This window comes from Cervus canadensis, chromosome 19 (genome assembly GCF_019320065.1).
Source record: "Cervus canadensis isolate Bull #8, Minnesota chromosome 19, ASM1932006v1, whole genome shotgun sequence".
NCBI lineage: Eukaryota > Metazoa > Chordata > Mammalia > Artiodactyla > Cervidae > Cervus > Cervus canadensis.
The window spans coordinates 19,268,420-19,293,712 of record NC_057404.1 but is presented as its reverse complement, the minus strand read 5'-3'; the positions used below and the strand labels follow the sequence as shown (position 1 = coordinate 19,293,712).

General features: G+C 42.0%; 1 protein-coding gene across 6 annotated transcripts in view; it reads left to right on the top strand.

Annotated features, from left to right (window-relative positions):
• RBPJ (recombination signal binding protein for immunoglobulin kappa J region) overlaps positions 1-25,293 on the top strand; it is a 226,429-nt gene that overhangs the window by 113,556 nt on the left and 87,580 nt on the right. For 2 of the 6 annotated variants that reach the window (XM_043438832.1, XM_043438830.1), the window contains exon 1: positions 8,480-8,617. The exons of 1 other annotated variant lie outside the window; for it this stretch is intronic. Coding sequence is in view for 2 of the 5 variants with exons in the window: in XM_043438826.1 (XP_043294761.1) it covers positions 6,694-6,743 (50 nt within the window). In the remaining 3 variants the exon portion in view is untranslated. Of the gene's footprint in view, positions 1-6,657; positions 6,744-6,837; positions 6,976-8,479; positions 8,618-25,293 lie in introns of those variants that run through there. 3 more of the 6 variants (XM_043438826.1, XM_043438828.1, XM_043438829.1) reach the window with 3 other exon arrangements.

Sequence of the window (25,293 nt, the reverse complement as noted above, 5' to 3'; positions counted from 1 at the left end):
TGGGTGTGATAAAGAAATGAATTAACATCAATCTGGATAAAATCATCTCTATGTTTAGCTATTTTAACACTGATTATTGAAGCATTAAAGACATTTTGATATGCTTCACAAGAATTTTCATGAGATGAAGGCATTTTATACATTTATTAAATAAAAAATAACAGTGATAAAAATGAACACTACTATAGCAACTATGTTACAGGTATCTTTCTATGTGCTTTCAACAGAACTAACACTTTGAATTGTCATGACAACCCTATGAATTAGCTGCTATTCTCTATTTTACAGGCAAGGAAACTGAGGTATTGGTAGGTTAACTAGCTTGTCTCAGGTTCTACAGTTGGAACCTATGCAATGTGGCGCTAGAACCAGTATTCTCCATCATGGGGCTGCCTAGTAAAATTTTCAGTGTCCTGGTGTGTCTCATTAATATGAGTTGGTGTAACTTAACCTTAGAATGAAAGCAATGTTGAAACGTCTGTTATGTTTAAACCATCAGAGCAAAACAAGATCCCTTCACAAATGTGCTCATCTCGTTGCCACTATTTGCCTCACGTATCTACTGGATATATACTGGTGCTGTGCTGTGCAGTGGTTAGTATTTCAGTCGACCTCATGGACTGCAGCCTGCCAGGTTCCTCTGTACATGGGGATTCTCTAGGCAAGAATACTGGAGTGGGTTGCCATGCCCTCCTCCAGGGGGATATATACTGAAGCCCCCAAACTTATTCTTCTTAATATTTAAATATTTCACTTATTGTTTTTAACCAAGGAACTATATGTCATTGCTCCCTTTAATGTGAAACTCCTGAAGAAAGGTTACATCTAACTCCCACAACAAAGATTCTCAAAGTTTGATTCGTGGACAATGTGCATCAGAATCCCTGACCAGTCTTCTTAGAAACGCCTATTCCTGGGCTCCAGCACAGATTTACTCATTCAGCGTCTTAGGGAGTGGAACCCACCAACTTGTGAGGACCACCTTTTTACCAGCTTGTTCCAGTTACCGTGACTAGGTTGTCTACCCCCGCTTCTACATGCACCACCTGGAGTTCCCCTGAATACAAGATGCTCTTTCACACCTCAGAGCCTGAACATGCTGTTTCCTGTGCTTCTTATGCTTCCTCCTCTTACTGTCTTCTGAACTCCCACTCCACTAAGATTTAGTTCAAAAGTCATCTCTGCAAGGTTTCCCTGGGCCCATCAGGCAAGAGTTAGGTGCTTCTTCCTCTGTACCCCAATGCCATTAAACTCATGCCTCCACCCTAAAATTACCATGCAACTGGTCTGTGTACTCTGTTATCTGGGGCATCCCCTGAAGTCTCTGTACTACCCATCTTTGTAAACCACCAAAGATGATATCTGACATGGAGTGGTAGGGACTCTGAACTTGCTGCTTGAATGGACTCAATGTTACCAGATGATCGGGATTAAGTCCTGCAGTTCTTAATTCTACTGAGATGGTATTATCATATACATCACTTCTCTTAGAAAATAATTTTCTCTTGTTTTTTTTTAGAAAGTAATTTTCTAGCAGTTGGGAAAAAGAAAACACTTTGATCATTTTTTTCTTGTTGCACATTTATTCCCTTTCATCCTCCCCTTTTAAAATGCTTTATATTTTGAAAAAAAAAATGTGTGCTTCTACAAAATTCAAAGGTTCCAAGATAAGCCACCTCTTCACCTATATCCTCCAACAGTTGAGTTCCTTATAGCGAAGCAGTCATTATTAGTTTCTCGTGTATCCTTCCAGAACCCTTTTAGATACATACAGGCAAATAAGTATTATTTACCTATCATTATTTTGCACCTTGTTTTTTTAAACTTTGTGATCCTTCCATATAATTACATAAAAAGCACCCTCTGCTTATTAATAAATGCATACTATTTGATTCTATGAATATATAAGACACCTCCTCTTGATTGACATTTAGATTGTTACAGTATTCTCTACCATCACTAATGCTACACTATGAAAGTGAAAGTGAAATTCACTCAGTTGTGTCCAACTGTTTGCGACCCCATGGACGAGTCCATGGAATTCTCCAGAATTCTCCTGGGATTCTCCAGGCCAGAATACTGGAGTAGGTAGCCTTTCCCTTCTCCAGGGGATCTTCCCAACCCAGGGATCGAACCCAGGTCTCCCACATTGCAGGCAGATTCTTTACCAGCTGAGCCACAAGGGAAGAGCAATGCTACACTATATGTACAGGTAATTTCACAAATGTGAGTATATTCATAGGACAGATTTCTAGAAACAGAGTTGTAGGATTAATAGGTAGAGATAAGTTTTATCAAAATGGTTTTCATAAAGATTATGATTCCCAGGTGGTGCTAGTGGTAAAGAACCCGCCTGCCAATGCAGGTTAGACATGACATGTCTATTTGATTCCTGGGTTGGGAAGATCCTCTGGAGAAGGGAATGGCAATCCACTCTAGTATTCTTGCCTGGAGAATCCCACGGACAGAGGAACCTGGTGGGATATAGTTCATATGGTCGCAGAGAGTCAGATGTGACTGAAGTGACTAAGCACAGCATACCCATTTTCACTCCACTAGCAACAGATGAGAATGCCTGTTTCTTTACATCCTGCCAATAGCGTTTTCTTTCCTGGTGGTGGTGGTGGTGGTGGCTTAGTCGCTAAGCTGTGTCCGACTCTTGCAGCCCCACAGACTGTAGCCTGCCAGGCTCCTCTATCCATGGGATTCTCCAGGCAAGAATACTGAAGTGGGTTGCCAAGATCTCCAGGAGATCTTCCTGACCCAGGAATTAAACCTGGGTCTCCTGCATTGCAGGCAGACTCTTTACTGACTGAGCTATGAGGGAAGCTAAAATGGAGAGTAAAGGAAACACTTCAAGTAAGTGTAGGCGCACCTACTGGCCTAACTCAAGAGTAAGAATTGTTTTTTTGCAAAAAGTTAACAGAGGTGTTTGTTCTATAGGCCTTCCCCAGGCAAGATGGCAGTGGGGTATTCACTACTGACCTAGCCTCGATATTCTGTTGAAGTCTAGAAGGCTTAGTGAGTCTTCAGAATAATTTCTAATCTATTCTAGAAGTGGAAGACATCCTATTCACTCTACAAATACTTACTGAGCATCTATCCTGCAGCAGGCATTGTTCTGATGGCTGAGGTATGAACAATAAACAAAATAGACTAAAGTCCCTGCTCATATTAAGATTAGAATGGGGGGAGGTAGGCAGATAATAGACACAATACGCAGATCTGATGTATGGCATGTTAGTTTACAATAGGACCATGGGAAAAATAAAGAAGGAGGGAACAGGGAGTAAGAAGAGTTACTTTTGTGAAGGGGGGTCATGGAAGGGCTCGCTGAGAAGGTGACATTTAAGCAAAGACCTGAAAGCAGTAAAGGAAGTATCTATAAGGCATCTAGGGAAAAGAGCAAAGATAGGAGTTGAGGGTGCGCCTGGTGCATCCCAGGAACACAAGGAATGATGCTGGTTGGGGCTCAATGAGCAAGAGGAAGAGATGAGGTTGAGGTATGGGGTTTGGGTAGTAGGCCTCGTAGGAAAGCCATTGGAGAGTTCTAGAGAGTTACACTGAATTGTCTACTGAAAACAGACTGAGAAAAGGCAAAATGGATGAAGGCAGAACCAGTTATTAGACTTCCTGGACAACAGGTGAGAAATGAGATGGGTTAGACTGGGACGGTTGCCGTAGAGGTGTGGATGTGTTTGGACTGTGAGTCTATTCTGAAGGTGGAACCAGCAAGATTTTGTTAGGTTGAATGTTGGATGTGAGAAGGAAAGGAAATGAGAATGACTCCAGGGTTCTTGGCTTAAATGGAAGGATGGAATATCATTTACTAGGACGGGGAAGAACACAGGTAGTGCATGTATTAGGGTGAATGGGAGTGTAATTTGAGTTACCATGGTTACCGTGACTTTCTGTGGCTAGGGCTCTTAGATCGCAATGGTTCCAGATCAGATGAATAGCCTAGACCAGACTATGACTGTAATGCCTTCTTGGGATAAAGGCTTGATTCCTTTGAAGGAATGTGTGCTCATGGGTACTGTTCTCTTGAAGCAAGCCTAATCCAAATTAGCTTTGCATTGAGATACCGCATTAAAGATTCTTAAATTTTCTCTTTCCTTTTGTGAACTACTTAATCAAACGAATAGGCAAATGTGCATGCACACACACAACTAATAACCTTGAAAACAATTCAAAAACTTGGATTTCTCGTCCACGGTATAACTAGCAGAATATGAACTCTGTATTAGAGGAGTCGCTGTTTTCCCAAATTCAAAAACTCAATTTAATTTTTCATTTGCGGGTCTACGATGTCATCAAGACACCAGTTCTGAGAAAATGCCAGGCTAGACTGGTACAGAAACCACACGAAGACAATCTCAAAAGTGCCTGACTGAAGAATCTCAAAAGGAATTTCCTGGACAAACAATCCAAAAAGAAGGAACGCACTTAAAAGAGTTGTGACTAAAGCACCTGATAAAACGATATCCAAAATTCGAAATGAATATTTCAACAAACACATAAAAAGGTGAAGGAAAGCAAAACCAGTAAGTCATATAACTGGAGAAAAGGGGAAAAAAAAAAAAAAGGAACAGAAACTAATACATAGGGATTACTTCAAAAGGCAAAAAGAGGTTAGACTCTGCGACCTCATGGACTGCAGCCCTCCAGGCTCCTCTGTCCAAGGGATTCACCAGGCAAGAACTCTGTAGTGGGTAGCTATTCTCTTCTCCAGGGGCATTTCCCGACCCAGGGATCCAACGGGGGTCTCCTGCATTGCAGGCTGATTCTTTACCGTCTGAGCTAGCAGGGAAGTCTAAAAAAGATTAGCGGGAAGAAAATTTTTAAATGCGTCCTTGAATGGGAGGCGAAATCTATACAAGTGTAAAACGTCAGAGCACAGAAAGCAGCACTTTTTCCCTAGCTAACAAGCAAGACCAGCGGGTACCTCAGACAGAAAACAACCAACTGCTATCAGAGAGTAGCTAAGGGAATCCAAACTTGTTTTAAAGCAAGTAAAGTGGTGGCCAGACTGGGTGACTCAGAGGCATGACTCAAACGCGACACTGGGGGCTGTCAGCTCCCGGAGGCCGGGGGCGCGGCGTCAAACACATTTTAGGAAAGTACCAGGCGCGTGGAGGGCGACAGGAAACCTCCCCGGGGAGCGGCCTAGGGCTCCTCCTGCCCTCGAGTCTGACCTCTTACCATCCGCACCAGGAGGAGTTTCTAATCTCCAGGTTTCCCCTTCTTTTAGAATCCGCCCCTCCACCACCCCCACTTTCCTTCCACAAAGCGTCACGCGGCCTGTGTGTGCGAGACGTCGGGCCCCTCCCAGCCGCCCTCCGCCCTGCGCTCCCCGCCACGCGCCCCCCAGCCCCGCCTCCTCAGCGAGCCGCTCCCTTCCCACCCCGCCCGCCGCCCGGGCACGCGCGGCACGAACGGCGCTGGGAGCTGCACTAGACAAACACCTGTCCCGCCTGGGCCCCGCGAGATTTGGGGCAAACGCATAGACAACAGTGGGCGCGTTCTCGCGAGGTTTAAGAAATTTCCCACGGCCCGTGTTGTGTCTGAATCGAGTAGTGGAAGGCGGTGGGAAGGAGATGTAGCGTGAGACGGGGCTGCCCGCATTGGGCACATGCGCAGTGCGGCTCGCGCGTGCCGCGCCAATCCTGCAGCGCCTTCAGCAGGTTTCGGGCTGTGGATTCCAGTACTCCGGGTTTTGGGGCTCCCTGCGGAGGCAGTGCTGGATCTGGGAATCTCTAGGAATTGAAAGGGCAAAGCGGGGAGGGGGGGGGGAGGAGAAAGGGGTGCTGCAGGTTGGGAGGGCGGGTAGAGTCCTGCACCTTTCTTGTATGCCCAGACGGGCCAATTTGCTCGGGGGCTTCCCGGTTTAGGTCGCCTGAGATACACTTAGGGGAGCGAGCTGTGTCTTCCACTCTGCCAGGCCCACGGGAGGACCTTGTCAGAGTCTGTCCCCATATACCACCCGGGTTCACACACGTCTTGGGTCTGCGATGAGGTCCTCGGGAGGTTTACGCGACAGGTAGCTCCCTGCCCAAGTAGAACCTCTGAGTTATGTGCTGGCTGGGGCAGTGGTGGCTTTCAATTACAGTACAGTTTTCACCGCTGGAGAAAGCTTCGCAGCGCCCCGGCGTCTGTATGCAAGGTGGACACAGTAGTGGTGACTTTGCTAGAGGCCTTGGCCTGACCTTATTTCACACCCAAGGAGAAGAAAGCTAAGGCAATAGAGTTCAACCTCAAAAAAGTTTTTCATATACAGAGATCTGGTGGCTCGGTCCACGTTGTAACCTTGTCGGTCTGCTACCCAGGGGGTCGAATGAACTAAGTTCCTGGTTTGTTACTCCTCCGAACTCCAGGCATCTTTGTAGTTCCAGTACCTAACGCTGACATTACCATAAAGAAGGCGTCCAATGAACGTGTGAATGAATGAAAAGGGCTGGGAACTAAAGTGAGCGGGAAGCCACTTGGAAAACACCCATTTGAGGAGGTGTTTCATCTAGGCCTGTGAAACGCGGCAGATTTTCCCAGGACCCCTCCTCTCTACCCTGGGCTCCGCCTCCTGACCCCTCCATTCCCCGTCCCCCAGTAATCCCCTCCGGTTTTCCTCAGTCTCCACGTACGTCCCTCAGGGCGCGTCCCAAAACCCGGATAACCGGAGCGATCCCTGTGGACCAGATGGAGGGTTCGCCTGCGGAGGAGCCGCCTGCGCATGCTCCATCGCTTGGGTAGGTTTCCAGGGAAGGCAGCGAGCTGGATCCCCTAAGCTGTTGGCGGCGCGAGGCGTCTGGCTCTTTGCGGCTGCTGCGAGGGGAAAAGGAGCGCGGGGGCTGGGTGGAATCGAGGAGTGAGGAAAAAGGGAAGGGGCGGGGGAGAGGGACCAGGGAAGGCGTCGGGGGAATCTCGCGAGGGTTGGAGTTTTGGCGAGAGTTTGTGGAAGATGGCGCCTGTTGTGACAGGGTAAGTCTTGGGGAATCCGAGCTCAGGGAACCGGGAAAGTTGCGGGCGTCCAGCACCCCGCGGCTGGCGGCGGGTTCGAGGGCCGCGGCACGCTTGGCGTCCGGGAGCCGCGGGGGCGGTGTCGCGTGCGCCGAGCGCGGCGGCGGCGGCGTGTGGCCGTGCGCTGCCCGCTCTGCGCCGCCGTGGCTCGGGCTCCGGCGCGTGAGGGCGGGCGACGGCGGCGGCGAGGCCGGCGGGTGCGGGCGTGAGTGCGGCCGGGAGCGCGGGGCGTGCGGCCGGGAGCGCGGGGCCCGCGGGCGCCGTGCCCGCCGCGCGCCTTCCGCGCTGCCGCGCGCCGGCCCTGCCTCCCAGCCCCGCGCAGCTTTGTTCCTCGGGGCCGTCGTCGCCGTCTCGCCGGGCTGGTGCCCCCGGTCCCGTGCGCTTTGTCTTTCTCCGTTGCCCCCCGCTACTCTTTACCCCCGGCCCTTTGTTTCGCCGCCCTGGGCGCTTTGTCCGACCCGTCGCGCCCCGCATCCTTTCTCCTTCCCTCAGCTGTCCTTGCTCCCGGACCCCTTTGTTGTCCCCCTCTCTATTAGGTAGCTTAGTGACCTGCCACAGCCTAGGCATCAGATTTCTATCTTTCAATTTTTATTGCTGTATTTCTTTGGAGCGTTTCCCTCTCACCTTTCTGGTTGGTCCGAGATTATCCCCGGAGGCTTTGTCTCCCCCATCCAGTGGCTTATTTGCTTGGCACCCCTTTCACCTCCCATCATCGGTTGATTTATCCACTACCTACGGTGTTTGTCGGCTGAACTGTCTCAGCCCCGGGGACTCCATCTGGTGTTTCTACGAGAAGACAGACCCTACGGTTTGTTGTTGTTGTTTTTGTGGGTCTCAAAGATGCGTGCGGATACTTAAGTTTCCTCCTTGGCGCTCCTCCTCTCCGGCACCCTTTTCTCTCGGGATTGCGTGCACACCTCCCTACCACCCTTTTCTCTCGAGATTACAGTATCTGCAGTTTTCTTCGCGGTCTCTTTAGGCGCCTGGTTGTTTTGCTTGAAAACTTAATTGAAAACACTAGAAAAAGATCTTGGTCTCTTGATTATTGCCCCCCCCCCCCCCACCGCCGCCCGCCCGCCCCCCGCCCCAAGGTTTCTGACGACCTAGGCCAAGGGCGGCTGTCGTAGCTTTGCATCTGGATTAGCTGAGGGTGTTGTAGAGGCGCAAGGTGTATTTTTTTGTTGATGTGTGAGAATACTTTCAGTTTTCATGTTGGATATTCATTTGGTGTGTGCGTAGCAGTTGAGTGCATTTTGGTGTTGAAAAACTTGTGAATGCTGGGGTGGAGAATTTCAGCATTTTCAAGATTCTAGATTTAGAGTTCAGTTATTTTACCAGTAACTCCCACTTTGTAAGGAAAAAGGGAGGGAATTTTGCTGCTTTGGAATTTGATACAACTGTTTTACCTTTTCTTAATTTTTAGACAGTTTACAGTTATGTGCTTTTGCCTCTAGATTTATGACAGCCCTTCTGCCTCATCTTTGAAGTTGAAATGAGGAAAGCGTTTAAGAGTGCTGTTTGGGTTGATGAATACTGCTTCTAGAATCTTGTGGAATGCATTCATCAAATTCAGTTAAAAGACATTTAAGTGATAATCTTTAAGGTAAAAGGGCTTCTAGTGTTAAAAGAGCTTTAATTTGTTCAGAGTGCTTATTGTTATGGAAATATTAAAAGCTTGGAGTTTTGTGTGGGAGTTGGGGGAAGGTGGTCTGGTGTACTTAAATGTTGCCTAAATATTCTCGTGCCTGGAATAATAGGTATTAGATTTTGCGATGTTACTAGACTGAATATGTTGTTCAGGACAGTGTCCCCCCCACTAGTTGATCATTACTTTAGAAGATATGTTGTCTATAAAATCATTTGGAGTGTCTTTTCATTTATAAACCATGAGAAGTGCTACTAGTAGAGGATGTACAAGTATGAGGAATATTGGTGCTGTGGAAAGCATTTTTTTTAAGGCCGTGATTAGAATTAGTTTGAATTAGTTTAATTTTAATTAATTGAAAATCACCTTTCATAATTGATACGTGAGGCTTGTGTGAAAATTTGCAGTCTGGGTTCCATGAGTGGATTCCACCAACAATCATTTTGTCTTCCTTATTTGTTCCTAGTGCAAACTCATTCTTTTGAAAGTAAATTCTTGAGCACGCACTGTTGTTTCTGACTGCAAGCAAAGTGTAAATGCCTTGTATTAATGGAAGGTATTTTGCTCTGACTTGTGCAGATAAGAATGAGAACACAAACAAAAGCAACTTTAAAAAATCAAGTTGTGTTTTTTGTTTCTAAATTGTGTAAGACCTTTATTCGTGACCAAATAAAACAGCACCTTTATTAAATTATATCAAACAGTATATTTGGAAACATACAGCATGAGTTGTGATTGGGAAACTTTCAGATTATTGACTATTAAAGCTTTAAATTTATTGTGCATGCAAATTGCAGATGGGTCTGTAGAGTATATTTTCAGGAAAAAGTATGAGAGACCCACTTAGACTATTTTCACAACTATTCTAACATACGGTTTTTAAATAAGTTTAAAACTTACCTGTGGTTCTATACCAGCAGATTTCTATAAGTATCTTAAGTGGCTAAGATAATAATTTGGGGAGAGGGGAAGCCACTCTTGCCGGCTGTAATTCATTAAATAATCTTTGCCATTCTTTTTTTTTTCTCTGCCACTCTTGATGGACAAAGTATTAGGGAGGAAATGGTATTTGAAAGTTTTTGCAAACTTTCAAATTAGTATTCAGTCATTTTAAAGATGTATCTTAAAAACCTAGGACTTTGCTTTAAAACATGACTTTATATTTTGCTTCCTCCTAATACGAAATCTCATGTTATTTCAACTAGGGGCAGTATTTTCTCATGGATTGACTAAAAGTTGTTATTTTTGGCATCTGGCTCTGTGATTATTTCCAAGTTACTCTGCTTCCCCTGGGCCAATTTCCTAACTATGTAGTAAAATGGGAATTGTAGTAACTTGCCACATCTGCATAGGACTGCTGTGCTTTAGGATTTGCAGAAAGCATCTTTGGATGAAAGTTGTGGCTAAAAATCTAGGAATTCTTACTGAAATAAGAATTGGACTTCCCTGGTGGCTCAGACGGTAAAGCGTCTGCCTACAATGCGGGAGACCCGGGTTCAGTCCCTGGGTTGGGAAGATCTCCTGGAGAAGGAAATGGCAACCCCCTCCAGTATTCTTGCCTGGAAAATCCCATGGATGGAGAAGCCTCGTAGGCTATAGTCCATGGGGTCACAAAGAGTTGGACATGGCTGAGCGACTTCACTTTCACACTGAAATAAGCTGATGTGAAGTATGTCATATTTTTATAGAAAATCATGTAGAAGGTTATGAACTAAGTTCTTGGGAAATCACAGTGGTGATAGTAGGATGAAAACCCCTTGAATATGTACTATAGTTTGGGTAGTAAAATCGATTCTTTCTTTTTTTTTTAAAGGGACATGGATAAGTAAAACAAATTACAAGGTGGTGTGTGTATGTGTGTGTTGTGTAAGAGACTGAAGATCTGTCAGACTCAAATGTAATAGCATTTAAAATTGTGGGATGCTTTTCCTCTGTTGATTTGTTTTCTGCATGTAGTAATTTTTTAAAATGGTAGCACAAAATGTTTTCACTAGACTAGACTAGAATGTTAATAGTAACAACTAATTTTCAGTATACCTGATATATTTTTTAATGCTTTGTCATTTACTCTCAATATTGTCCAACAAGCAGGACCTTAATTTTGGACTTGACCTTTGGCCTAGGAAAGTCTTGCATTTGGGAGACACTGTAGATATTTATTGAACAAACAAAACCTGTTGCTTCTCTATTCCTGGTAGGTGATGTCATGTCCCATTAGTTCTGCAAACCAGGTGTTCTCTCTAAAACTAATCCTTTACATTTAATCACTAAGAACTGATCATTTTCTCTCCTGAAAAACTCTTGAATCTGTCTCTTTCATCCTCACTGCCACAGTTCATGCTGTCATCGTTCTCACCTGTCTTACTATAGACATTGCGGCTTTCTCTTTCTGCTTGTAGACGCACCCTCTGTGTCCAACTTCCACATAGTCTTTCTGAAGAGTGAATCTGATCACTTCACTCCTTAGTTTAAAAACCTTTCAATGGCTCCCCCTAGCAGCTTTCGTTAAGAGAGGCAGCTGAGTGCAGAGTTTATGAGCTCACTTTTATGATTTAATCTGAACTGGGTTCCTATTTTGTCTCTGCCACAACCTCAGTAAGATTGACAAGCGATTTCACCTCTCCTTGCCTCCTCCATGAGTTGCAGGGTAATTATTCTTAGTTCAGTGGGTTGCTGTGAAATGTAAATGCAAGAAAACATTTTAGGATGCTTGGTACAAAGCAGGTGCTCAAAAAAATGTTAGGATGGCATGTAGGTCCTCTATAATTATTTCATTTACCGTTTCTTCAGTGGGACTGTTTGCCTTTCTGTCCCTTCATATTCAATTCTCCAGCTATATTTAAGAATTTGGAGTTCCTTGCTTGGGCTCAGTTAGCAGTTTAATATATCCATGTGCTTGACAAGTGCTGGTGTTAGTAGATTTGGGTCTGAGGATATTCTAACTGGATTCACCAGGCTGGGTTCAGTGCCTCTGCATGTATTCTTAAAGAACCAGGTGTAATTCATTTGGAAGTGTCATACTGAATTGTAATTGTCTATCATACCTTAAGACTGTTGGTTACCTGATGGCAGATAACACAAGCCTTTTTCTTAATATATGCTTATACCCAAAAGAGTGTCTAGTACATGATGGGGCTCAGTAAAAAGTTTTTTGAACAAGAAACTCGGAGGACTTTGAAGCCTTGATACAACATAGTTCGTGTAAGCAGAATTTGATGTGTACAGGGAATATGTTGATTCTGTAAGGAACTTAGCTGCTGAAATACCCAAAGGAATTGATATTTTCAGCTGAAGGCAGCCCATAGCCCCTGAGAACACTGCAGTACAATTCTTAGGCAAAAACTCCTTTGGATTATTAGAAAATAGTGTATTGTTTGTACAAACTGACAGGCTTACATATCGTATTTTGTTTTTTTGTATAGTTGACTATTCAGTGTTTCTCACAAGGTTACATTATTTTTAAGTGTTTTAAATACTTCTTATATGCATAGGGACGTATATTAAACCTTAAGACTCTGTAGACTGCTTTTTTGGGGATCCATGTCTTTGAACCAAATAAGTTGATAATCTTCAGGAATACTCAGGCTTTGTAGACAAATTACTCACAGATAATTTCTCCAAGCTTCAGGTTCTACCTCTATAAAAGAACGAATGATATTTTTTGTTGTATTTATCTGCCAGGCACATTTTCTATCAAGTAAGGTAAAATATGCGTCAGATAAAACAGTGTATGTGTAAGTAATTTGTAAATCGTAAAGTTCTGTGTACGAATACTTTAATTGTAGTTATCAGTTTCTTTTGGTAACCTTTTGCAGTCAGGATTCAAGATGAACCTTTTTATCTTGCAACCTGTGGTTTGTGGGTCATGTTTTAGAAAGGAGCAGTGTATTTAGTGTTGAGGACCACAGTCCTTGGAATATATTCCTTGGTACTTTGAGCAGACATATTTGGTACATTATTGCTTGACCATGCATGTTATCACAGAGTCATCCCCAGTTTTTTTGGGTCTGCTTCTTGTTGCTCTCCTCTCTGCTTGGACAGCCATAATGATGAAGGAATGTTGAATGTCCGATTGCTACCATCTCTCACACCCTGCCGACAGTTCTGGATGCCCTGTAGGCCTGGCACAACATCATGATATCGTTTATGCCTCATTAGGCCTGCTTCTGCTTCAGGAAGTGAAATGATATCCTAATGGTGTGAAAAGGGTAATGCATTTCCTGAACACAGTTTACTACTGGGGAAAAAACAAGTATTGGGGGCACTCTGGCTTAGTTTGTATAATTGTTTGTAATTAGTTACCTGTATAAATGTTTGTGTAGGTTTGTTGAGTTTAGGCAGTGCAGAGTAATAAGCATGACAACTGTTCAGTCGGGTTGTAAGTTCATGACAGTTTTGGGAATATTGAAATTATTTAAGTTTACAAAAGCAAAAAAAAATTACTGCTTCTTAGGTATCCTAAGTTGCAGAAGCCTTGCAGTGAAAATGCTGCACTAGTTGGATGTGAGATGGAATACACTTGACAATCAAGTTGACCCTTTTAAATTGACCCATGCTTTCTTTTCCATATTCAATATTTTTAACTTAGCTCTAGAACTAATGTTTTTTGTGTATGTGTTAGAGTTATAAATGAATAAGAATTTTTTCTCAGTAAGTTTATATAACTAGGAAAAATGTTTATTGCTTTGAAGTGAAAGTTGCTCAGTAGTGTCTGACTCTTTGCGACCCCATGGACTATACAGTCCATGGAATTCTCCAGGCCAGAATACTGGAGTGGGTAGCCTTTCCCTTCTCCAGCGGATCTTCCCAACCCAGGAATCGAACCGGGGTCTCCTGTGTTGCAGGCGGATTCTTTGCCAACTGAGCTGTGAGGGAACCACAGCTTTATGAAACCCTATTTTTTTAAATTACATGATAAAGATCGTATTATATAACTGCAATATTAGTTGCCTTATAAAATAGGGAATCAGTGTTACAGATTTTTTTATTATTATAAATAACTTCTTTTGTAACAGAGGTATATTCTCTTTTTAGAAAAGTGCTGATGCACTAAGATCTTGCTTTATTTTTCCAGCATACTTTTTTTTTTTTTGCTGTGCTGCATGGCTTGTGGGATCTTAGTTCCCTCATCAGGGATCAAACCTGTTTCTCAGCAGTGAAAGTGCTGAGTCCTCTAACAACTGGACCACCAGGGAATTGCTTTTTTTTCCCCCTTTTTTCTTTTTTAAATGGAACTTTTTTTTTTTTTAGGATAGTTTTAGGTTCAGCAAAATTGAGGGGACTATTTCCCGTGTACTTCTTGCCCCCACACAAATCACTTCTATTATTAGTATCCCCCAATAAAGCAGTATATTTGTTATAATTGATGAATTTACATTGACACGTTATATCTCCCCAAATCCATAGTTTACAGTGCAGATCACTGTACATTGGGGTACATTCTGTAGGTTTGGACAAGTGCGCGCGTGTGTGTGTGTGTGTGTGCATGCTCTGTCATGTCCAACTCTTTGCGACCCCATGGGTTGTAGCTTGCCAGGCTCCTCTGTCCGTGGGATTATCCCACAGGGATACTGGAGTGCATTGCTATTTCCTCCTCCAGGGGATCTTCCCAACCCAGGGATTGAACCTGTATCTCCTGTGGCTCCTGCATTGGCAGGCAGATATTTTACCACCGAGCCACCTGGAAGCCCTTGGACAAATACACGTACAAATGTATCTCCCGTGTAGTAGCACACAGAGTGGTTTCACTGCCCTGTAAACCCTTTGTGCCCTGCCTGTCCAGTTTCCTCTCCTTCCCTTATCCCATCGTGGCAACCACTGAACTTTTTATTGTCTCCATAGTGTCCAGCATACTTTTTCAAGTCATTTAACTTTTGGTTTGAATATGAGGAAATTTTTCATGAAAAAAATTATATAGTTCTGTACCGAGCTCCTGATCTACCCACTAATTGGAGAAAGTGAAAGTCACTCAGTCATGTCTGACTGTTTGTGACCCCATGGAATATACGGTCCATGGAATTCTCCAGGCCAGGATACTGGAGTGGGTAGCCTTTTCCTTCTCCAGGGGATCTACTGAAACCTAGCTATCTGAGTATTTACAAATGGGAAAGTTTGAGTGAGGTGAACAGGTATAAGAGCACCTACAGAACTGAGAGCCTGGAAAAAAAAAAAAAAAAGAACTGAGAGTCTGTTTTCACCAGCTTTTAAGTAAATACTGAGTATTTTTGCATACTTTTGTAACATTTGTAACATTTGACATCTTTCTGCAAATATGTAAATATATCTGTATTATTTTTTTCTCTGTGTATATCCATTTATCTAATCTATCAGCAAGCTTCATAAGAACTGGATCAGTATTTTACTTATGTTGCATAATTGTGGAGCAGCAACTGCTATTGGTTCGATTGTACAATACTTGCTGAATGAACAGGACTTGAGTGGATTTAGTAAAATATAATACTTGCCACTAGGTGGCACTTAGTTTAAGTGATAAATAAAGCTGACTTTCAGCTAGATTGGTTTTTCTATGTAGAGCCCACTGATAAGTTGACCCCCTGGATTCATTCACGTTCAGCTCTCTGCCAGTTTTGGACTGTACTTACTGAAGTGGGATATGAAACATATAGCAGATAGAAACCTAACTTAGAGTGTTGAAAAACAGGAAGTGTAATGGCATTAGAGTATGTCCTGTGAAATGAAGCTGAAGTGAAGCTTAGTGAAATTGACAGATGATCAAATTTCCCACTGCTGAGTGTTTTTAAAGTGAAGTCTTAGATTTTAGGCCTTGTTTTTTCTTAAGAATTTGTGGATCATTTTAAAGAAGATTGGGAATTAGTTTCTTCTTGGATTTAATGAAAGATGATGGCGAAGTGTGGTCTGTAGGCATACCGGACTACGATTCTATATCCTCTTATTTATATTCTGGTACGTTGTCCTCCTCTTGTTGTGGAATAACATATGATAGAAAGTAACTGCATCCTGTGTGACAAAAATTGTTAAATCCATTAGATTCAGGAAACTTCAGATCTGGAAAAGACTTCGTTAATCATATGTTCTAAAGTAGTTACTCACTGAAATGTAGGCACAGATTAAATAATTTACCCGTAGCTAATGGCTGAGACACACTGAGTACCTGAGCTGAGTCTAGTTTTTGGGTGCGGGGAGAGATTTATGCTGGTCTTTTATTCTTTTGTGTTTATGTCACTCTGCTGCCTTTTGAAGTTACATTCACTTTATTTTTTTAAAATAATTTTCTCCCCCTGTTTTTGTGGGCTTAGATGAAGAATACAAATCTCGCAGCCCCAGGCCTGGGAGTGCTGCTGCCAGTTTGCTTCACAGACAATCAGCTCTAAGCCTTTCCCCTTGGCTGTTTCTCTGTTCTTTATCTTGTACTGTATTTTGACTGACCAAGGTGGCCACATACTTGTTCTCACTGCACATCTCCTCAGCCACTCTGCTCCAGTTGCCCCTATGCAAGAACTGCCTGGATTCACTTAGCCCCTGATTCACTCCAGTCTCTGCTTCTTACCTCCTTAGCTTCTTAGTTCTGCCAGTTGGCACTAAATTGCAACTGGCTTTTTCCAAAACTTCTGGAAGAAAAAATGGCAGGAGAGGAGATAGAGAAAAAAGAAGACTGTCATAGGGAAAGAGGCCACAACTTGAAATTGCATACTGAAAGATGAGCTTGTTTATAAATTTGATGATTTTCATACAGTGAATTTTCTAGTGTGTTTATGTCAAGATAATATAACTTTCTTGACTGCTCAGATGGTAGGTCGTGTCCGACTCCTGCAACCCCATGGACTGTAGCCTGCCAACCTCCTCTATTCATGGAATTTTCCAGGCAAGAATACTGGAGTGGATAGCCATTTGCTTCTCCAGGAGATCTTCTCTACCCAGGGATCAAACCTGGGTCTCCTGCATTACAGGCAGATTCTTTACTAACCAAGCCACCAGGGAGGCCCCTCTTGACTGTGGAATTCATTGAAAATCTGTTGTCTATCATCGCTTCTTATCCAAATGACAAGGAAGTGAATTAAATCCATTTCAGCATTCCAAAGATAGTAGTGATAGTTTTGGTTTGGTGGTTTACTTGTAGCTTATAGTAATGAGTGTCATTATTTGATTTAAATGGATAGTGCTGAATTAATGGGGGTTGTTGCTTCACTGTTATAATGTTGGAAAGAAAAAAGAAAAACCCTAGACAGTTACAGCTTTCAAAGATTATTTCATAATTATTGATAAACAAGTCACATTTCATTCTGGCTTTCCTCTATGCTACAGTGTGATGGGTACATTTTAATACAGAATTTAGTGGCATGTTATTCCTTTAAACTTGTTTCTTAGCTGTAAGTCCTTGACGTTGTCAGTTGGAAAATTAAATCTTTTAAATTACATTAGAATTTAAATTCATATAGTAGCTTAGGTGTGCTGTTGATTTATTTTTTCATTTCATTTTACCCTGTTTCTACAGTTATTTCAGAGAAGTGACTATCCTGATGTGGAAGTTTTTCTTAAGTGCTAGTTAATATCATCTGTAAACACCTTGATTATTTCTCTTGGAAAAATAATATGTTTGTTTTAAGAAATTCAAAAGTTACTTGAATATGTCATGTAAAGTAAGCCACTGTAGTCTTCCACTAGGAAATTAGCTACTGTTATCAACTGGGAGCATATTCTTAAACTTTGTTTTAAATGGAAATGCTAACATTCTGTATTTAAAATGTCATTAGTTTAGCAACCATAATTTTTTTTTTTAAGCAAACAATATTTAAGGGGATTAGGGAACTGACATTCTGGTTGAATGTCTACTGAGAACTACACTATGAAGAGAGATGGTATCTCCATTTTATAGATAAGTCTGAGGGTCAGGGATTTAGTGATTTAACCCAAGCTCACTCAGCTTTCCTTCTTCCTCGCCACTGCCCTACCCTGTACTCAGAGAGCTTTTGTTTATCTCTCCACCTAAATGTTAATCATTTGAAAACTTCCAAGCTCTCTAATAGATGGCAAGACAGTCCCAGATATAAGTAAGGCTAATACAAGGCCTCGGAGATTATTATCTCCTTCTCTATTACAATACTTCAAAAATAGGTCTGTATTTTTGACTAGTGTTTGAACTCAAAAGGTTCTCTGAAGTCGCATCATGTGCCTATAAGTAAAATTTTGTATAATTTAAAACATAATCTTGTCAGATACTCCTGGGATGAAGTTAAATCAGTTAAATCCTCTTTCCCCAATTTGTGTTTTTAGTTTTTATCCATCATCTTACTCCTTTTCCGCCTAGAGACCAACTTTCAGGTCATTTAATTATTTTGTATACACATTGTATGGTTTTGGACAAGTTATATAATTGTGTTGTAATTTAAGTTTCCCCAGTTGTAAAATGGGGAGTATATCTCAGAATTCTTGTGAGGATCTCACGCATGTATGCAGACAGGCTCCCAGACTCGGCTGTTCTCTAAGAATTCCTTACTGCTGATTTCCTTTCGTACATTTCTTTCAAGCCACTGCTTTACCACTTATTTTTATATCCTTCTTTTTGTTACATGTTAAAATCTGATTTTTCATCCCAGGCCATCAATAAATAGCCCTTCAACTGACTCCCAAAATCTGGTTTTATTTTTCTGCATCCTTTGTTTTTTGTTGGCCGTGATGTCTTGGTTCTTGACTGTTAAGACCCTGTGTTAACTCTTGCACGTTCCGTCTCCACCTGCTCCATCTGAGTCTGAAATGTTGCGGCCTGCAGTCTTTTCTTTCCTTGCTTTATCTGTTCTCTGACTTTGTCTCATCGCCTCAGATGTTTAGATCTGTATTTCTAAAACTACTACTAGTTCTGTAGGCCGGCCAAATTTGTTTTTTCCAAAACAACATGTTTTTTCCTACCACCTAGACCTGTTATAGCATCCTGTAAAATGGGCTTGTTGTTATTTAGTCGCTAAATTGAGTCTGACTCTTTTGCAACCCTGTGGACTGTAGCCCTATGTCCATGGGATTTCTCAGGCAAGAATACTGGAGTGGATTGCTATTTCCCTCTCCAGGGAATCTTTCCGAACCCAGGGATCAAACCCAAGTCTCCTGTGTCTCCTGCATTGCAGGTGGCTTCTTTTACCGCCGAGCTGTTTTATGTCCTGGGCTCTCCTTTCCTTGCTCACTGCCATGGTTTTATTCTCCAGGCCAGTTACGTCTCCTGGTTGGACCGCTGTCACAGCCTTGTCAACTCCTTCCCCTGCACCCCCGAATTGCTTCCTTCTTTAATCTGTGGCTTTTGGTAGTTTGTTATTGTACACCTGTTAATATTGGGGGTTTGTGGGGTTACCTGGTAACCTAATTTTTTTCTAAATGTTGTCTGAGTGCTTTTTATGTGGAAAGGCTGAAAAACTAAGCTGATGGCACCACCATCCTAAAATCCTGTCTTGAGTTTTTTAAAAAGATTCATTTAGACAAATACATATTACTTGTAAACAAAGATCAACATAGTACGGTGAATAAGATAGTTCCACTGCACACCTAAATCCCAACTCCCAGAGATATGCACTGCTTATAGTGGGGTGAGTATACTTTCAAACTTACGGGCCAACTCTCTACTTGTGCCTTAGATCCCTTGCTTTCTCAGCTACTCTGTGACATTGGCTAGCTCTCTGGCCTTGCTGCTGGTCTCAATTTTTACCATTCTAGTGAAGCTGCTTTTTCTCATCTGGACTCCCCACTAGTTCCTATTTCTCTCTTTCATACTTTGAAACAAACTTTGTATGAGGAATTCTTTCTATCTCCAGTTACTCCATTTCCCCTAAACATTTTTAAAGCCAGGCTTTTGTCTGGACCACATCAGCAAAATTGTTCTTGTCATGGTAGCCAGCTCCCTCCACACAGGTGAATGTGCAGTCCCCCGCCCCCAGTGTTATTTGACTTGACTTGATCAGTGGCATTTGACATCTTGTTCAAACTTTTTTTTTTCTTTGACTTCTAGGATACTTCTGGTTTCCCACCTCACTGGCACCTTTTTTTTTTTTAATCTCCTTTATAGTGTTTTTTCATTTTACTGCATTTATCCTACTTTTTATTCCACATTTTATTCTCTTTCCCTGTTTTGTTTTACTCACTGGCATGTATCACCTTCTAACAATGTGTGTTATTTGCTTTTTACTTTATTTCTCTTCCCCACTGGAATATAGTGGGTACACAATATGTGTTTGTCGAATGACTGAATAAATGAAGTGTTCTAACAGCATCACTGTTTGAATGCGCTTTCGTTTTCTCATTAATTTTAAAGTCCTACTTTTACTTTTGTATGTTATACTTAAAAAAATTTTATAGGCCCCCTGGTATAAATACAGATCCATCTAATATGGAGCCTGGTAGGCTGCAGTCTATGGGGTTGCTAAGAGTTGTGCACGACTGAGCGACTTCACTTTCCCTTTTCACTTTCATGCATTGGAGAAGGAAATGGCAACCCACTCCAGTGTTCTTGCCTGGAGAAGCCCAGGGGCGGCAGAGCCTGGTGGGCTGCCGTCTGTGGGGTCTCGCAGAGTCGGACTTGCCTCCGCAGCAGCAGCTTTGAGCTCTGTTGTTGGATTTGTCCTGTGCTGTGCTTAGTCGCTCAGTCATGTCCGACCTCTCTGTGACCCCATGGACTGTAGCCCGCCAGGCTTCTCTGTCCATGGGGATTCTCCAGGTAACAATACTGGAGTGGGTTGCCGTGCCCTCCCCCAGGGAATCTTCCCAGCCCAGGGATGGAAGGCCTTGCCATTGTCTGGAGAGGAAGATAGTGTTCTTTTGTTTTACAGAAACTTAGCCAAGTCCACCTGCTGGTTGGTGGGGGGTTGAAATTCAAACTCATGTCTCTGGATCCCAGTCCCGTTGCCGCAAACATCATCTGTTGGTGATGCTCCTGGGCATCCTCCCTTCCCCATGCGTGGCTAGCTCTCAGTCATCCATCAGCACAGGACTGGCTGTGCTCACTAACCCGGGAGCCCCTTCCTCAGTCCAGGCAGGGACCAGATCTGATGCAGGAGGGTAAAGCTGAATAGGGAATTGGTTTATACAGGAGTTTTTTTTAATAGACTTTTTAAAGAACAGTTTTATGTGGGATTTTTGCTTCTGAAGTTTAGTATATGATTTTGGAAGGAAGGTTTTTGAAAGAACACAGGCTGGTGGTCATGAGATAGACACGGTTCACCACTAATTAATTTGATAATATCCCTGCTTCACTTATTTTCTGTGTAAATGATATCTTGGATCTAGGGTTTAAGTTAGAAATGATACTGTATGTGCTAGAAGGCTTTAGAGAGTAATTCTCACACCATGTAAGTGAAAGGTATCACTATTAAAAATGTCTTGAGCCTCATGTTTTTTGTATTTGAGATATATTCATTCTTTTTATTATACTGGAGTACCTTTCATTTTGTTTTATGTAAAACTGTTCTGTAGATGTCATTTTTAAGTTTTTTTTGCTGTCAAATTTTGTTGTTTTTCTAACTTAAGACAGCAGCTGTGGATGTGGCTTAAAAACTGATGAACATCTACAATGATGAGCCTTTATGGAGCAATGAAAGGCCGCTCACAAATTGTATCCACAGTTGCAATGAATTCTGTGTTTGTTCCCTGAGGGTGAACGTGTTTTGAGAGGGATGAGTTAGAATAGTACAGAGAGAGTGTTTCTATTCTGGGACTCTCTGGAGCAGTCATTTCTTTACTGCTCTCCATTCCTTATGACTTTGAAGGGATTTGGGATATTTTGCTTGACTTTTTGATGATCTTTAATTGTATTACTTGGATATGTGTACAGTAAAAGTAAACTGTAATTTTACTTGGTTTATGAACATGGTTTCTGTCATCAAATATTTTTGCCTTGGGCAGTTACTCATAAGCAAGTACTTAGGAATGATGCTTTACCTATGTCTGCTGTTTAAAGCTATAAATGTTGGGTTGTTTGGAACTAACCCACTCCAGTTTTCTTGCTTGGAGAATCTCATGGACAGAGGAGCCTGGCCAGCTACAATCCGTGGGGTCACGAAGAGTCGGACTCAACTGAGCAAGTAACACAGTAACACACATAATTAACTCCTGCATAGTGTTTTAGACACAGTGTATATCCCTGTTTTCATATCAAAAGTATATGGTTTTAATATGTTATTGAGCAGATCCAAATAGTTAAGTATAAATTATTAAAAATAGTTTTCCTCTGAGATACTAAAGATCATGCCTAAAACTGAGCTACAAGAAATAAGGGAACCTTGGTTATTTTCTATTAAAATATCTAGACGATAAAACTTCTCCATTCTAGAAAATAATTTATTTCAAAAAGACAATAAAAAAGAGGGAATGGTTGAAGAACAGTAGTTAAAACAAATGAGACTCTGACCAAAAGTCAAACAAAGCAAAAGATCCCATAACTGTATGTGTGGGATTATAGGTCAGTATTTATGCAGTTATTAGAGTATGTATTTGCAAACCTGTAAACTATGTGTTTAAATCAACATAATAGATTCACTTTATTTGTAAAGGCAATGTTTAACATGCTTCCTAATCATAAATTGCTTATTATTGAAGATATTAAAAGAATACAGGTTGAATATGCTGTTGAAATTAACTTTGTTGTTGTTGTTAAACTGTCTCACTCTTTCTAGTGGTTAAGAGAGTTTAAGGGTTTTTTTTTTCCCCCCGAGAGTTTAAACTTTGACAGTAACGTCTGTTCTTTTATTGTGTAGGACAGGATTTTATGCACATTAAAAATGACAGTTTTTGTGAATTGCAGTTATTACCCACAATCACTTTTATATATAAAAGTGTTCCCAGTGAGTTACTTCTGATTCATAATCAGATTTTAGTAGGGCAGATGTAGACTACCAGTGGAATAATTAGCCAGAAATATTAGGGGATTAGAGAGTCTTTTGTGTAACATTTAGCGTTAGTTTCTTGGCTAGTTTATATGAATAATTAAAGTTTTGAGACAGTTAAATTTTCTTTTCTTCTCTTGGGATTTCACAGTGTCACTGGTAGCTGTAATCACTAGGGAAATAGAAATATTATTTCCATGAACAGATGGCTTTTCCAGCACTCATCTCTGGCAGTGCTCCTGAGGTTTCTGTTTATGTTGGACGATTTACTAATCACACCAACTTGGTATACTTTGGAAAGATGACACCTGGCAATAGAATGTGATGTAGATACTAGAATGACTTAGTGAACTTGAGAACTTCCAAAAGTTGGAAGTGTATGAAATTCCCGTGTTCCCTGGGGGAAGTTAGTCTGTTCCTATGAGAGGACTCACCTAGTAATGGATACTCCTTACTCATTAGCTCTGACATCAGTGTGCTATTTTCATTTCTGCTTGGTCAGATGACTAGCCCATCCAGTCCTTTGAGGCACTGGCAGGTTTTTGTTAGAATTAAGGATAGGTTTCTATTGTTAATGAGGAACATTTTCAGAGGATATAGTGATATAGTTATTGAAAATTACAAAATCATACCTTTTTTTCTGCTCTAATATGAACCTTTTTCTTGTTATTAATAAGATTGTCTCTCCCCCCACCCCCCACCAATGTGTCTGTTTTTCCTTTCCTTTAGTTTTTTTTGGTGGGGAGGGGCTCTGCTGCCTAGATTGTGGAATCTCAGTTCCCTGACCAGGGGTTGAATCCAGGCCTTTGGCAGTGAAAGCGTGGCGTCCTAACCACTGGACTGCCGGGGAAATCCCATTTTGGAAATTTTTAAGCACACATATTGGGGATCCACATGTATACTTATGCTCCTGAAATTTCAAAAGCACAAGTCTACTACTAGGATTCTAAAAGTTTTGCATTTGTAAGCTATGTTTACTCTGTAGCAAGAAATATCTGTACTTTGAAGTCATTTTTAAAAAATTAATTGAAGGATTATTGTTTTACAGACTTTTGTGGTTTTCTGTCATCCATCAACAAGAATCAGCCATAGGGACATCCATGTCCCCTTCCTCCTGAACCTGCCTCCCGTCTCTCTCCCCATCCCGCCCTTCAGCCTCTCGCAGAGCCCCTGTTTGCTTCCCTGAGTCATGCCGCAGATTCTCACTGCCTCTCTGTTTCATATGTGGTGCTATTAAGTTTCCATGTTACATTCTCCATACATTTACCCTCTCCCTCCTCCCCTCCCCCTCTGTCCATAGGTCTGTTCTCTAGGTCTGTTTCTCCATTGCTCCCCTGAAAATAATTTCATCAGTGCCATCTCTTTAGTTTCCATATATATGTGTCATATATGATATTTATCTTTCTCTTTGTGACTTACTTCACTCTGTATAATAGGCACTGGGTTCGTCCATCTCAGAACTGACTCAAATGCATTCCTTCTTATGGCTGAGTAGTATTACATTATATACGTGTACCACAGCTTCTTTATCCATTCATCTGTCTTCGGACATATAGGTTGATTCCATGTTCTAGCTATTGTAAATAGTGCTGTGATGAACATTGGGGTACATTCAGTTTTGGTTTCCTCAGGGTACATGCCTAGTAGTGGGATTGCTGGGTCATACAGTGGTTTTATTCCTACCTTTTTAAGGAATCTCCATACCTCCTTCCAGAGTGGCTGTATCAGTTTACATTCCCACCAGCAATACAAGAGCGTTGCCTTTCTCCACACCCTCTCCAGCTCTTCTTATTTGTAGACTTCTTGATGATGGCCGTTCTGACTGGTGTGAGGTGGTATATCATTGTAGTTTTGATTTGCATTTCTCTAATAATGAGTGATGTTGAGCATCTTTTCATGTGCTTGTTAGTTGAACTCAATTTTTAATGATCTCCAAAAGGAATCTAATGACAGAATTTGTGAAGACAAGTTATTTGAAAAAGACAGAATGGAGCTTTATTTCTTTAGTATAACTGTTTGGGGCAAGTTGTAAGAGTGAGTAGTCTTTTGGAGTTATTAGAAATTTGTCAAGAAGGAAAAAAGCTGGTGCTTTACGCATTCTGTTGGGGTGGCAGGTGGTGGTGCCATTTTTAGGATAAGATCGCACTGAGATAAATGACACGGAGATAAATGACACAGTAGGAGAGTAGAGTTAGTGTAGGTGCGGAGAACTTTTTGGTTTTGAACGTGTTGTGTTGAGGCCTGTGTGAGAGAGTTAGTTGAAGATTTCCAGTGGCCAGTTATGTGTATACATTTTTTTCCTGTGGTTTCCGGAGCTCAGGAGAGAGAGGTCCCTTGTGGAAATATATACTTGAAGACTGCTAGATAGTAATTAAAACCTTGAGTGTGGGCAAAATCTCCTCAGGAGTTAAGCAGAGACAAACCTTAAGGTAGAGGTGTAAAAACTAGTAAAGGAAAATTAACAATGCAGGTGAGACAAAACCTAGAGAGTGTAGTGTCGCCAAATGAAGAGAGTGCTTCTGGGAGGAGGGCGACGTGTCAGTTGCGTCACATGAGAGGGCACATGAAATAAATACAGATGCTCACCAGTTTAGGATTTAGGGTTTCAGATTGGTAAAAACAATTTTAGTGAACTGGTGGGAGCCAAAATGTGGCTTGACAGGGGTTGAGGAAGTGGAGACAACTCTTTCAAGAGTAGTGGTTCAGAATTTGGTGGGAATGGAGCCTCGGTGTTCTGATGGAGCTTTTTAAGGTGGAATTGCCTTGACTGGTTTATATGCTTATTGGAAGGAACAC